The sequence below is a fragment of the Cetorhinus maximus genome, chromosome 22 (assembly GCF_964194155.1).
Source record: "Cetorhinus maximus chromosome 22, sCetMax3.hap1.1, whole genome shotgun sequence".
Classification (NCBI taxonomy): domain Eukaryota; kingdom Metazoa; phylum Chordata; class Chondrichthyes; order Lamniformes; family Cetorhinidae; genus Cetorhinus; species Cetorhinus maximus.
Window position 1 is genome coordinate 62434965 of NC_135900.1, and position 15468 is coordinate 62450432.

The 15468-nt window shown below is 47.4% G+C and overlaps 1 protein-coding gene across 5 annotated transcripts in view; it reads right to left on the reverse strand.

The window, feature by feature from the left end:
• mical3a (microtubule associated monooxygenase, calponin and LIM domain containing 3a) overlaps positions 1-14971 on the reverse strand; it is a 301509-nt gene extending 286538 nt beyond the window's left edge. For all 5 annotated transcript variants that reach the window (XM_078568426.1, XM_078568423.1, XM_078568427.1 and 2 more), the window contains exons 1-4: positions 14768-14971; positions 10160-10273; positions 7014-7115; positions 1346-1501 (exon numbers count right to left, since the gene is read on the reverse strand). In XM_078568426.1, coding sequence (XP_078424552.1) covers positions 1346-1501; positions 7014-7115; positions 10160-10273; positions 14768-14939 — 544 coding nt within the window. In that variant the 5' untranslated portion in view covers positions 14940-14971. The remainder of the gene's footprint in view (positions 1-1345; positions 1502-7013; positions 7116-10159; positions 10274-14767) is intronic.
• Between the last annotated feature and the right edge of the window lie 497 nt (positions 14972-15468).

The window sequence follows — 15468 nt, forward strand, 5'->3', positions numbered from 1 at the left end:
GGTTTAGCATCAGCTTTATATTGTACTTAGTCTTAAACTTCCCTAGGCCTGTAAATAATTTTGGGAATTCATTTTGGAATGTACTGCTGTAGTTCACATCAGCAACTTCATCTACTTTATAGATTAATTTCAGTTTTAGACATGCCTTGCTGCTTAGTAGAGAGCACTCTTGATTTTGAATGACTAAGAGATTCGAGGGTTCCTCGATCTTTGCATTAATCACAAAAGGTTAATATGCAGATACAGCAGGTAGTTAGGAAAGCTAATAGAATGTTATTGTTTATTGTGAGGGGAATTAAATACAAAAGTAGGGAGGTTATGCCTCAGTTGTACAGGGCATTGGTGAGACCACATCTGCAGTATTGTGTACAGTACAGGTCTCCTTATTTAAAGAAAGATGTAAATGCGTTAGCAGTTCAGAGAAGGTTTACTAGACTAATACCAAGAATGGGCGGGTTGTCTTATGAGGAAATGTTGGACAGGTTAGTCTTGAATCCGCTGGAGTTTAGAAGAGTAAGAGGTGACTTGATTGAAACCTTTAAGATCCTGAGGGGTCTTGACAGTGTGGATGTGGAGAGGATGTTTCCTCTTGTGGGAGAATCTAGAAATAGGGATCACTGTTTAAAAATAAGGGGTCGCCCATTTCAGACAGAGATGAGGAGAATTTTTTTTTCTCTGAGGGTTGAGAGTCTTTGGAAGTCTCTTTCTCAAAAGGCAGTGGAAGCAGAGTCTGAATATTTTTAATGCAGAGCTAGATAGATTCTTGATTAACAAGGAGGTGAAAGGTTATCGGGGCTTGGCTGGAATGAGAGTTTAAGGTTACATTCAGATTAGCCATGATCTTATTGAATGGCAGAACAGACTCGAGGGGCCAAGTGGCCTACTCCTGTTCCTAATTTGTATCTTCGCATCTTTACATTTCAGCTTCGCTATGAGTTCGCCTTTGACTTTTAAAGTTGTCCCACCAGAGCCCTGTAATTTGATCGATGAGGGTTGCAATGTAATCAGTTTACTTCAGTACTGTACAGAATGATGATGACAGATTGCATAGACTGGGAATGGAGTCCCTTGAGTATAGAAGATTAAGGGATGATCCAATTGAGATGTTAAAAATGATTCTCAGAGTTGATAGGGTGTATATACAGGGAGATTACCTCCTCTGATGGAGGGAGTGCAGACCATGGCAACATAACATTAAAATGAGAGCCAGGCCATTCAGGGGTGATGTCAGGAAACACTTCTTCATACAAAGGGGAGTGGAAATCTGGAACACTCTTCCCCCAAGAGGCTGTGAATGCCTGAAGTTAACTGCAGCTTTCAGGATTGAGATCAATCGAATACAAACCTGTGACTTCCTTCAGGTCCTGGAAAAACTTCTGGTTGAAGATGAAGGCGACACCGCTGATCTCCTGGGCCTGGGCCTCCTCCCGCGTGTGCCGGTTAATGAAGTTGGCAGTGATAGCAATCGCGAGTTTCCCTCGGAATTCCTTTCTCCGAAATCCTTAAACAGGAACAAAAGAGTTACTCAGGGGCTGAGGTCTGCTATACTCAACCCTCATTCGCCATTAGGCAGGGGGATAGGACCTGGACAAAGCATTAGAAAGCATGGTACACAAAGGATCAAGAAAGACAAATAGACTAGAGTGAGAAATAGTAAGATATCATGTGGGATTAGGCTAAGAGAGACTACAGGGAAGGCAGTAGCACAGTAGCAATATCACTGGACTAGTCATCCAGTGACCCAGCTACTGCTCTGGGGACACAGGTAAAAATCCCACCATGGCAGCTGGTGGAATTTAAATTTAAACTCAATTTAAAAATCTGGAATTATAAGTGAGTCTCAGTAATAGTGATGGGCAGAGAGCGCGGTGTGCGAGGAGAGGGTGGGAGTGACGGGCAGAGAGCACGGTGTGCGAGGAGACGGTGGGAGTGATGGGCAGAGAGCGCAGTGTGCGAGGAGACGGTGGGAGTGACGGGCAGAGAGCGCGGTGTGCGAGGAGATGGTGGGAGTGACGGGCAGAAAGTGCGGTGTGCGAGGAGAGGGTGGGAGTGACGGGCAGAGAGCACGGTGTGCGAGGAGAGGGTGGGAGTGACGGGCAGAGAGCGCGGTGTGCGAGGAGAGGGTGGGAGTGACGGGCAGAGAGCGCGGTGTGCGAGGAGAGGGTGGGAGTGACAGGCAGAGAGCGCGGTGTGCGAGGAGAGGGTGGGAGTGACGGGCAGAGAGCGCGGTGTGCGAGGAGACGGTGGGAGTGACGGGCAGAGAGCGCGGTGTGCGAGGAGAGGGTGGGAATGACGGGCAGAGAACGCGGTGTGCGAGGAGAGGGTGGGAGTGACGGGCAGAGAGCGCGGTGTGCGAGGAGAGGGTGGGAGTGACGGGCAGAGAGCGCGGTGTGCGAGGAGAGGGTGGGAGTGACGGGCAGAGAGCGCGGTGTGCGAGGAGAGGGTGGGAGTGACGGGCAGAGAGCGCGGTGTGCGAGGAGACGGTAGGAGTGACTAATCTTGTTCACATCCAAAATATCATCACAACCATTCACCTTGACGCAGCTTTACCAAAACTATCTCAGAGTCTGGAACCAAACACAACCTCAGGATAAACCTTTATAACAATGTTTGCATTCATCTGATGCCCGTTCCCTGGCTCCACAGGTAAAGTTCAACCTTGTTACTCCTGCCTTATCCACATACTCACTACTTTCCCCATCACTGCCACTCTCTCCCTCAAACAATTCACTCTCTTCCCCCCACTCCTGCTCTCTCCCTCGGATAATTCACTCTCTCCCCATCACTCCTGCCCTCTCCCTCAGACAATTCACTCTTATCCCATCACTCCTGGAGCACTGCTTTGGGCTGATTTAGAATGCTTCAGTTGGAGTTTGGTGAGAGAGGGAGTTCAGTGAAGAGGGAAGGAGGGATCCTTTCATCTTTTGCCTTTCCTCAGAAAGAAGAGCAGTGGACTTGGTACCTGGTGGGTATTCCATCTGTCCTTAGTATTCTCCAAACTAGAGGAAGTAAAAGTAAAGAGTAATTTAGGGGTAAGTCATGACAGGGCAGCTTGGCCAAGCGGAATGTTCCTCCTGTGCAATGTGGGAAGTCAAGGACACTTCCAGTGTCCAGGGCAGCCATGTGTGCAGGAAATATCTCCAGCTGCAGCTACTCGAAATCCGCGTTTCAGAGCTGCAGCTGCAGCTGGAGTCACTGTGGAGCATCCGCAAAGATAAGATCTTCGTGGATAGCACGTACAGTGAGGTGGTCACACCGCAGGCAGAGTGCACAGGCAGAAAAGGAATGGGTGACCACCAGACATAATAAAAGCACTAGGCAGGTAATGCAGGAGTCCCCTGGGTCCATCTTCCGCTCCAACAGATTTTCCATTTTGGATACTGCTGGGGGAGATGGTTTCTCAGGGAAATGCAGCAAGAGCCAAGTCCATGGCACCATGAGTGACTCAGCTGCATGGGGAGAGGGGGGCAGTGGAGAAAACAGAGTGGGAGAGCAATAGTGACAGGGGATTTTATCGTTAGGAGAACAGATAGACGTTTCTGCAGCCGCAGACGTGACATCATGATGGAATGTTGCTGCCCTGGTGCCAGGTTCAAGGATGTCACTGAGCGGCTGCAGGACATTCTGAAGGGGGAGGGTGAACAGCCAGAGGTCGGGTCCATATTGGTACCAACGACATAGGTAAAAAGAGGGATGAGGCCCTGAAAGCAGAATATAGAGAGCTAGGATATAAATTATAAAGCAGGACCTCAAAGGTAATATCCTCAGGGTTATTCCCAGTACCACATGCTAGCGAGATGAGGAATAGAATAGACTGGATGAATGTGTGGCTGGAGAGATTGTGTAGGAGGGAGGGATTTAGATTCCTGAGGCATTGGGACTAATTCTGGGGAAGTTGGAACCTGTACAAGCTGAACGGGTCACACCCCAGCAGGACCAGGACCAATATCCTTGCAGGGGTATTCACTAGTACTGTGCAGGAGGGTTGAAACTAGATTGGCAATAGGATGGTAACCTGAGCGGGGAGACACAAGAGAGGGAAACAAAGATAGGAATGAAAGACAGAAAAGTAAAAAGCATAAGTGAAAGGCAGAGGAAACAAGGGCTAGCAGCAAATAGGGCCATAGTACAAAAGATAATATGTAAAAATGTTAAAAAGACAAGTCAAAAGGTACTGTATCTGAATGTATGGAGCAGTTGCAATAAGGTAGATGAATTAACATTGCAAATAGATATGATTGTGATTACAGAGACATGGCTGCAGGGTGACCAAGGCTGGGAACTGAATATTCAAGGGGTCTCGATATTTAGAAAGGACAGGTAAAAAGGAAAAGGTGGTGGCATGGCATTGTTAGTTAAGGATGAAATCAATGTGATAGTGAGAGAGGATATTGGCTCAGAAAATCTAGAAGTAGAGTCAGTCTGGGTGGAGCTAAGAAGCAGCAAGGGGTGGAAAACATTAGTGGGAGTTGTCTATAGGCCTCCAAACAGTAGTGGTAAGGTAGGGGACGGCATTAAACAGGAAATTAGAGTTGCATGTAACAAGGGTGCCACAGTAATCATGGGTGACTTTAATCGACATATAGACTGGGCAAACCAAATTAGCAATAATACTGTGGCAAATGGATTCCTGGAATGTGTACAAGATGTTTCTTTGTCTTAGACCAGTAGGTTAAGGAACTGATTAGGGAACAGGTAATCTGAAATTCCGTATTCTGCAATGAGAAGGCTAATTAATATTCTTATTGAGCAGGGGCCTTTAGAGAACAGTGGCCATAACATGATAGAATTCTTCATTAGGATGGAAAGTGAAGTAGTCCGATCTGAAACTAGGGTCCTAAATATAAACAAAGGAAACAATGAAGGTATGAGGCGTGAATTAGTTAAGGTAGATCGAGGAACTTCATTACCATGCGGATAAACAATGGCTAATATTTAAGGAACGAATGTATGCATTGTAATAGTTATACATTCCTTTCTGGCACAAAAACACAACAGGAAAAGTGGCCCAGCCATGAGTAACGAAAGAAATTAAGGAGAGTATGAGATCCAAAGAGGAGTCATATAAAGTTTCCAGAAAAAGTAGCAAACCTGAGGATCGGGAGTAGTTTTGAATTCAGCAAAGGAAGACCAAGAGATTGATTAAAAAGGGAAAAATAGAGTAAGAGAATAAACATGCAAGGAACATAAAAGCAGACTGTAAAAGCTTCTATAAGTATGTAAAAAGAAAAGACCTTACAGTCCAAAATGGGAGAATTTATTATAGAGAACAAGGAAATGGCAGAGCAATTAAACAACTACTTTAGTTCTGTCTTCACAGAGGAAGACACAAATAACTTCCCAGAAATGTCTAGTGAGAAGGAGGAATTGAAGGAACTAGTATTACAAAAACAATAATGCTGGAGAAATTAATGGGACTGAAAGCTGATAAATCCCCAGGGCCCAGTAATCTACATCCCAGGGTACTAAAGGCCATGGAAACAGTGGATGCAATGGTTGTTATCTTCCAAAACTCTGTAGATTCTGGAACAGTCCCAGCAGATTGTAGGGTGGCAAATGTAACCCCACTATTTAAAAAAAGGAGGGAGGGAGAAAACAGGGAATTACAGACCACTTAGCCTAACATCAGTATCAGGGAAAATGCGAGAATCTATTATAAAGGATGTGATAACAGGACACATAGAAAATATCAACGGGCTTAGACAAAGTCAACATGGATTTGTGAAAGGGAAATCATGTTTGACAAACCAACTGGAATTTTATTGAGGATGTAACTAGTAGAATAGATAAGGGAGAACCAGTGTATGTGGTGTATTTGGATCTTCAGAAAGCTTTTGATAAAGTCCCACATAAGAGATTGGTGTGTAAAATTAAAGCACTTGGAATTGGGGGTAATATATTGGCATGGATTGAGAATTGGTTAGCAGACAGGAAACAGAGAGGAGGAATAAATGGGTCTTTTTCAGAGTGGCAGGTGATGACTAGTGGGGTACCACAAGGATCAGTGCTTGGGTTCCAGCTATTCACAATATATATCAATGATTTGGATGAGGGAACCAAATGTAATATTTCTAAGTTTCCTGATGACACAAAACTTGGTGGGAATGTGAGCGATGAGGAGGGTGTTAAGAGGCTTCAAGGCGATTTATACAGGTTGAGAGAGTGGACAAATACATGGCAGACGCAGTGTAATGTGGAGAAGTATGAAGTTAGCCACTTTGGTAGGAAAAACAGAATGGCAGAGTATTATTTAAATAGTGATAGATTGAAAAATGTTGATGTACAAAAGGACCTAGTGTCCTTGTACACCAATCACTGAAAGCAAGCATGCAGGTGCAGCAAGCAGTTAAGAAGGCAAATGGTATGTTGGCCTCCATTGCGAGAGGACTTGAGTACAGGAGCAAGGATGTCTTACTGCAGCTGTACAGGGCCTTGGTGAGACCACACCTGGAGTAGTGTGTGCAGTTTTGGTCTCCTTACATAAGAAAGAATATACTTGCCATAGAGGGGGTGCAGTGAAGGTTCATCAGACTGATTCCTGTGATGGTAGCATTGTTGTATGAGGAGAGATTGGGTCGACTAGGCCTGTATTCATTGGAGTTTAGAAGAATGAGAGGGGATCTCATTGAAGCGTATGAAATTCTGACAGGGCTGGACAGACTGGATGCAGGGATGATGTTTCCCCTGGCTAGGGGGTCTAGAACAAGGGGTCACAGTCTCAGGATACAGGATAGACCATTTAGGACTGAGATGAGGAGAAACATCTTCACTCAGAGGGTGGTGAACCTGTGGAATTCTCTACCACAGGACGCTGTGGAGGCCAAGTCACTGGATATATTTAAGAAGGAAATTCGTAGATTTTTAGGCTCTAAAGGCGTCAAGGGGAATGAGGAGAGAGCAGGATCATATTGAATTGCAGTGAAACAGGCTCAAAGGGCCGAATGGCCTACTGCTGCTCCTATTTTTTTTCCTACCCTCTCCCTGGGAAAATTTCTCCATTTTCTTCCACTCACCTTCCAGCGTGTTCCTTCGGCCGTCGGCACCAATCACAACATCGAATTCAAACTGTGTCACCTTGCTGGTTAAAGGGTTAATTTCTGCTCTCCAGCCAGAATCTGAAATCAGAAGTAAGCCTGTCGATGAGTAAGGGACACTGTTTTGCGCAGGCTGACCATCTGTGGGCCCAGCCATGACACCAGCTCTCAGGACGGATTGGCTGGTCACCTGGGGAAGGTTGAGACCCAATTGTTGGAGCAGCAACACATTCACCTAGGTATCTCGAATCTGATCTCCACATCACTAACTGCTGTATTATCATTAGTGAATAAAGTTTAACATTAGTTAACCCTGTCTGATTGGTGTCTCTCCCATTGCCACAGGAGCATCTTAAGAGTTTGTTAATCTCAGTAATAAAAGTGGAGCCTTCTCACAACTAGAATCAGAGATGTTTTAAGTATCTTGATCAAAACTGGCATATTCAAGACTCAATCACTGAAACAAATACTGGCTATGGAGAGGTCAACACAGAACATAAGACCATGCAGTGATCCCAAACAAATCTATATCTATAATTACAAAAAGTCATGTGAGGATCATCTCTTGTGCACCAGCCCCATACAGGGAAAGGGATAAATCCAGAAACTACAGACCAGTCAGCCTAAAGTCTAGCTTGTGGAGACAATTTAAACAATAACCAGAAGGAAAAGCAATTCTTACTTGAAAGAATAGGGGTTATTAATTGAAAGCCAGGATGAATATGTTAAAAGTGTAACTAGACTGACTGAGTTTTTTTTGATGAAGTAACAGAGGGTATGTGAGAGCAATGTAATGGAGAATAAAAACCAAAAATGCTGGAAATACTCAGCAGCTCAGGTAGCATCTGTGGAAAGAGAAACAGAGTTAATGTTTCAGGTCGTGACCTTTCATCTGAATGTTTAAACTCACACGTGAAACGTGAATTCTCTCTCCACAGATACTGCCAGTTTGCTGAGTGTTTCCAGCATTTTCTGTTTTTATTTCACACTTCCAGCGTCCACAGAATTTTGTCTTTTGTAGAGCTGTAGATGTTGTGTAAGAACTTTTAAGAGGTGATTCATAAAGTACCACAGAATTGACCTGTTCATAAAAGTGAAGCTCAACAGTAAAAGAAACTGGGTGGATATGTAAGTGGCTAAGGGGCAGAGAGCAGACACTACTGGTGAAATCTTCCTTTTCAGATTGGGGTAATTACACAGCGGTGACTCCGGGGAGTGAGGGAATCACACAGCGATGACTCCCGGGATTGAGGGAATCACACAGCGGTGACTCCCGGGATCAAGGGAATCACACAGCGGTGACTCCCGGGATCAAGGGAATCACACAGCGGTGACTCCCGGGATCGAGGGAATCACACAGCGGTGACTCCCGGGATCGAGGGAATCACACAGCGGTGACTCCCGGGATCAAGGGAATCACACAGCGGTGACTCCCGGGATCGAGGGAATCACACGGCGGTGACTCCCGGGATCAAGGGAATCACACAGCGGTGACTCCCGGGATCGAGGGAATCACACAGCGGTGACTCCCGGGATCGAGGGAATCACACAGCGGTGCAAGGTGACCCAAATCTCAGAAAGTAGCCAGAGATCTCAGGAGGATTCCTCCACCACCCCCACCTCCCCCTGTACTCAAATACCTCTCCCAGTACTGCCCACCATACTCCAGTACTCCGCATGGAAGGTGTCATCAAGTGCTGCTATCAAGCGGCACTTGCCTAGCAATAACCTGCTCACTGACGCCCAGTTTGGATTCCACAAGGGTCACTCAGCTCCTGACCTCATTACAGCCTTTGTTCAAACATGGACAAAAGAGCTGAACTCCTGAGGTGAGGTGAGAGTGACTGCCCTTGACATCAAGGCTGAGTGTGGCATTAAGGAGCCCTAGCAAAACTGGAGTCAATGGGAATCAGAGAGAAATCCCTCAACTGGTTGAAATCACACCTAACATAAAGGAAGATGGTTGTGGTTGTTGGAGGTCAATCATCTCAGTACCAGGACATCACTGCAGGAGTTCCTCAGGACTGTGTCCTCAGCCCAACCATGTTCAGCTGCTTCATCAATGACCTTCCTTCCATCATAAGGTCAGAAGTAGGGATGTTCGCTGATGATTGCACAATGTTCAGCACCATTCACAACTCCTCAGATACTGAAGCAGCCCATGTCCAAATGCAGCAAGACCTGGACAATATCCAGGCTTGGGCTGACAAGTGGCAAGTAACATTCATACCACACAAGTGCCAGGCAATGGCCATCTCCATCAAGAGAGAATCTAACCATCGCTCCTTGACATTCAATGGCATCCTGAATCCTCCACTATCAACATCCTCGGGGTTACCATTGACCAGAAACTGAACTGATCCCACAACACTCAAGAAGCTCAACACCATCCAGGACAAAGCAGCCCACTGATTGGTGCCCCATCCACAAACATTCACTCTCTCCACCACCGACACACAGTGGCAGCAGTGTGTACCATCTACAAGATGCAATGCAGGAACTCACCAAGGCTCCTTAGACAGCACCTTCCAAACCCATGATTGCTACCATCTAGAAGGTCAAGGGCAGCAGGTACATGGGAACATCACCACCTGGAAGTTCCCCTCCAAGTCACTCACCATCCTGACTTGGAAATATATTGCCATTCCTTCATTGTCACTGGGTCAAAATCCTGGAACTCCCTCCCTAACAGCACTGTGGGTGTACCTATGCCACATTGACTGCAGTGGTTCAAGAAGGCAGCTCACCACCACCTTCTCAAGGGCAATTAGGGATGGGCAATAAATGCTGGCCCAGCCAGCGACACCCACATCCTGTGAATGAATAAAAACACATACACTGTAGCTCTCAAACACACACACACACACAGTAACTCACATACACATACTATAATTCCCACACAGAGACACACACACAGCACACCTCATGCACATGCACACACATACAGCACCTCACCTGCACACACACACACACACACACACACTCAGCCATGCGAACGCACACACACATACAGACAGACCACCTCTCTCACACACACACTCAGCCACACATTCGCGCACGCACACACAGACGTATACACACAATGCCTCACACAGTGTTCGAGTATCTCTGTAAAATTTACTTACTTGGATTTTTCTGGCCCCTGGGCGGGAGTAGCCCACGGAACTCCACATTAAGGTGTATCTCAATCCCCAGGATCAAGGCAATCTTCAGCAGAACCAGCTGCAGCTGTCGGATACCTGTTAGTGCAGGAGCAATTGTCAACACTGTCTACGTAACAGACAGGCGCTCAGTGTGTTCCAGTGACCCTCCCATCTCCCACTCCCAGTCACATAAGCTGCAATAGAGCACACTGCTCCCAATATTCAGAGCTTGAGGCACTTACACCTTCCATTTCACTCATAGTCTCCCCTCTTTACCTGAACTCCATCAGCAAACCACCCCTGGACATTCAACCACTGGAGGCATCGCAGTAAACCATAAGGCTGATCTCTCAGGTCAGGGACTCAACCATGAGGTAATGTGCGGAGCAGCCCCATAAAGAGGTGATCTACAAGGTAAGTTTCCAGAGGGACATATGAGTAGAACCTGTACAAAGATATTAATCTTGAAAATCAGTTAGAATACAAATACATATTTTCACATGGTCAAACTGGACAAAGGTCAATTTCTGAAATCGAGAAGCTTTTAACTCACAAAGTGAGTGAGTGACACAAGGGATGAATTCCAAGATCAAATGGAAATGAAAACTCTCAACTTATTTAAGAAACTGATCAGCATCATGAGGGGGACGATAAGAGTTCGGGAAACTTGTCCTGGTGCTGATGGTTCATTGGGATATCACATAACTGACCCAACATTCCTCAATTCAGGAGACACCCTGCGATGTTTAACCCATTGGCTGCACCATGAGATAAGGAGCGTCAGTGGGAGTCAGTGAAGGTCAGTGAGGGCCAGTGGGGGTCAATGAGAATCAGTGTGGGTGAGTTAGTGTCCACGGGGGTCTATGAGGGTCAGAGAGGGCCAGCTTAGGTGCATGAGGGTCAGAGGGGGTCGGTGGGGATCCAGGTGGGAGGTCCATGGGGCTCCCTGGGCGCCAGAGGGCATCAGGGGGCGTCAGTGAGTCAGCGTGGGTGCATGATGGTCAGAGAGGGTCACAGAGTGTCAGGTGTCAGGGAGCATCAGGGAGGATCACGGGGCATCAGTGTGGGTGCTTGAGCGTCTGTGGGGGAGTACGGTGGGGGGGGTTATCCATGGGGGCCAGCGTGTGTGAGCGAGGGTCAGTGTCAGTGCATGAGGGTCAGACAGTCAGTGAGGACCCGAGAGGGCCAGAAAGAGTCAGCTTGGGTGCATGAATGTCTGAGGGGGTCAGTGGGGATCCAGGCAGGGTGGGCCAGAGTCTGTCTGAGATCAGTGCAGGTGCGTGAAGGTCAGAGGTGGTCAGCGTGCATGAGGGTCGGTGGGGGTCCGGGGACATGGCATCTGTGGGGGTCCGGGGGAGCCAGAAAGACTCAGGGAGGGTCAGTGTGGGTGCATGAGTGTCGGTGGGGATCCGTGGTGGAGGGGCATCAGAGAGGGTGCTTGAAGGTCAGATAGGGTCAGAGAGAGTGCATGAGGATCAGAGAGGGTCAGAGAGGGATAGGGAGGGTCTAAGAAGGTGCATGATGATCAGAGAGGGACAGGGAGGGTCAGTGTGGTTGCATGACGGTCAGAGAGGGTCAGTGTCGGTGCATTAGGGTCTGTGAGGGTCTCACAATGTCCATGAGGGTCTGAGATGCCCAGAGAGGGCCAGGGAGAGTCAGCTTGGGAGCATGGGGTCTGAGGGAGTTGGTGGGGATCCAGGCAGGGGATCCGTGGGGCTTCGTGGGGGCCAAAGGGCGTCAGAGATCAGTGTTGGTGCGTGAAGGTCAGAAAAGGTTAAAGAGGGTCAGAGAGGGTCAGTGTGAGTGCATGAGGGTCGGTGGGGTGGTGTCCGTAGGGGTCCGGCAGAGACAGAGAGGCTCAGGGAGGGTGCATGAGGGTCCGATCCGGGGTGGGGGGGTGGTTTTGCAGGGGCCAGAGGGCATCAGAGAAGGTGCATGAAGTTCAGATAGGGTCAGGGTGGGTGCATGATAGGCAGAGAGGGACAGGGAGGGTCAGGGAGAGTCTGCTTGGGTGCATGGGGGTTATGGGGATCCAGGGGAGGTCCGTGTTAGAGGGGGTGTGTTGGTGTGGGGTAAGAGCAGGTCAGCAAGGGTGAGTGTGAGTGCATGAGGATCAGTGGGGCACCGGGGGTGTCCATGGGGGTCCAAGGGAGCCCAAGAGGCTCAGGGGTTTAGGGAGGTTCAAGAAGGGTCAAAGAGGATCAGGAAGGGTCAGAGAGAGTGCATGAGGGTCGATGGGGATCTGGGGTGGTCCAGGAAGGGTCTGCGAGGGCAAGAGAGTGACTGAGGGGGTGTGTGAATGTCAGATAGGGTCAAAGAGGGTGCATGATGGTCAGGGAGGAACAGGAAGGGTCAGTTTGGGTGCGTGGGGGTCAGTGGGGGTCCGGGGGAGGTCTGCGGGTGTCAAAGGGTGTGTGTGGTGGTTAGGGTCGGTTGGGGTCAGAGAGGGTCAAGGAGGGTGCACGAAGGTCAGTGGGGATCCGGGGCTGGTTGGGGGAGTCCAGGAGGGGTCTGTGGGGGGCGGAGGGCATCAGAGGGGGTGCATGTAGGTCAGATAAATTAATAGAGGGTGCATGATGGACAGGGAGGGGCACAGAGGGGCAGTGTGGGTGTATGAGGGTCCGTGGGGGTCTGCAGGATTCTGCAGGGGGTCAGCAAGAAGGTCAGTGAGGGTCAATAAGACCATAAGACGTAGGAGCAGAAGTAGGCCTTTCTGCCCATCGAGTCTGCTCTGCCATTCAATGAAATCATGGCTGATCTGATAATCCTCAACTCCACTCTCCTGCCTTTTCCCCATAACCCTTGATTCCCTTACTGATTAAAAATCTGTCTATCTCCGCCTTGAATATACTTAACGACCAGCCCTCTGCGGTAAAGAATTCCACAGAGTAACTATCCTCTAAGAGAAGAAATTCCTCTTCATCTGTGTTTTAAATGGGTACTCCCTCATTCTGAGATTATGCCCTCTGGTCCTAGACTCTCCCACAAGGGGAAACAACCTCTCAGCATCCACCCTGTCAAGCCCCCTAAGAATCTTATATGTTTCAATAAGGTCGCCTCTCATTCTTCTAAACTCTAATGAGTACAGGCCCAACCTACTCAACCTCTCCTCATAAGAAAATCCCTCCATACCCGGGATCAACCTAGTGAACCGTCTCTGGACTGCCTCCAATGCCAGTATATCTCTCCTTAGATATTACATCTACTGGTCCGCTTTATCTATCCTGCTTGTTACCTCCTCAAAGAATTCTAATAAATTTGTCAGGCATGATTTCCCCTTCATGAAGCCATGCTGACTCTGCTTGATGATATCATGCATTTCTAAATGCTCTGCTATTACATCCTTTATAATAGACTCTAACATTTTCCCAATGTCAGATGTTAAGCTAACTGGCCTTTAGTTACCTATTTTTTGTCTCCCTCCCTTTTTGAATAAGGGTGTTACATTGGCAGTTTTCCAATCTTCTGGAGCTTTTCCAGAATCTAAGGATTTTTGGAAGATTACTACCACTGCATCCACTATCTCTGTAGCTACTTCCTTTAATATCATAGGATGCAACCCATCAGGTCCAGGTGACTTATCGGCCTTTAGCCCCATAGTACTTTTTCTCTAGTGTTAGTTATTGTATTTATTTCCTCCCTGCCTGTTGCCATTTGATTTCTTTTGCTCATCTTCTGTCGGTTTTTAAAAGTTCCCAATCCTCTGGCTTACCACTAATCTTTGCCACATTGTGTGATTGTTCTTTCAGTTTTATACTATCCATAACTTCCTTGGTTAACCATGGTTGGTTTATCCCCTTCCTAGAATCCTTCTTCCTCACTGGGATATATCTTTGTTGCGAGTCATGAACTATTTTCTTAAACATCTGCCACTGTTCATCAACCGTCCTTTCTGCTAAACTCATTTCCCAGTCCACTCCAGCCAACTCTGCCCTCATTCCTTCATAATTACTCTTATTTATGTTTAGCACAGTTGTTTCTGAACTAAGTTTCTCACTCTCAAACTGAATGCTAAATTCTACCATGTTATGGTCACTGTTTCCTCGGGGATCTTTTACTCTGAGATCATTTATTAAACCTGCCCCACTACACATTATCAGATCCAAAATAGCCTAATGCCTGGTTGGATCCACAACTTGTTGTTCCAGGAAACTGTCCTGAATACACTATATGAATTCTTGCTCATGGCTACCTCTGCTAATTTGATTTTCTCAATCTACATGAAGATTAAAGTCACTCATGATTAATTTACTGCCTTTTTTGCATGCCCTCATTATCTCCTGATTTATTCTCCATCCTACAGCATAGCTACTGTTAGGGGGCTTAGATTACTCCCATTAGTGTCTACTTCCCCTTGTTATTTCTTACCTCCACCCATATGGATTCTACATCTTCCAATCCAAGATCATTTCTTGGACGGGGTGTGCAGGGGATACAGAGAGAGTGGATAGTGTTGGGAGAGATGGAGAGAGTCCTGGAGAGACCAGGAGAATCCGAGAGAATCCAAAGCACTCTAATCCTGTTATGTTGTCTTTCCCTGGATTAAGTGTAACATAAGGCAGTGTGATGAAAACGAGGACTGTGACTCACTGATATGGTCAATGGCTCCGGCACAGAATTTCCCATAGATCTTCTTGGCCCCCAGGTTTCGCAGATCCTGAATCGTGTAAGGCCACAAGTGCAAGACATTGTTTCTGGAGAAGGTGTCACGTTTCTCCACGATGATGGCTTTGGCCCCGAGGAATGCCAGCTCGATGGCCATACGCAGGCCACAAGGCCCAGCTCCAATCACCAGACACTACAGGAGGAAGGAGAAAGACAGAGTGACACGGACAGTACATGTGTTGGGGACCTGGGGCTGGGGGTTGGTGGTTAAGGTGTGGGAAGCAGTGTGCTGAGTGGGAGGGTATGGAATGGTTAACAAGCAGAGAACAGCTCCATCCGTCAGAAAGCATGGAGCAGAGACCAGGCCCTAAGTCAAGCTTCACCCATTCACTGCTTTCGGAGAGTTAGTAGCAGAGGGCAGGGGGGCTGGCAGAGCATTCCCAGCCTAGAAACAACTGCTTCCTGGGGTTGGGGAGAGCAGTGTGAAGTGGTAAAGGAAGTGTACTCCCATTGGAGCAATTGCCTGCACAGAGAGATCTGAGAGTTCACACACACGAGTCTTTGAAGGTGAAAGGACTAGTTGGAAAAGCTAATAATGATCCTTGACATTCCAAACAATAATCAGAAAATAAAAGCAAGTAAATTATGCTAAACTTTTATTGAACACTGGTTAGGCCTAAACTGGA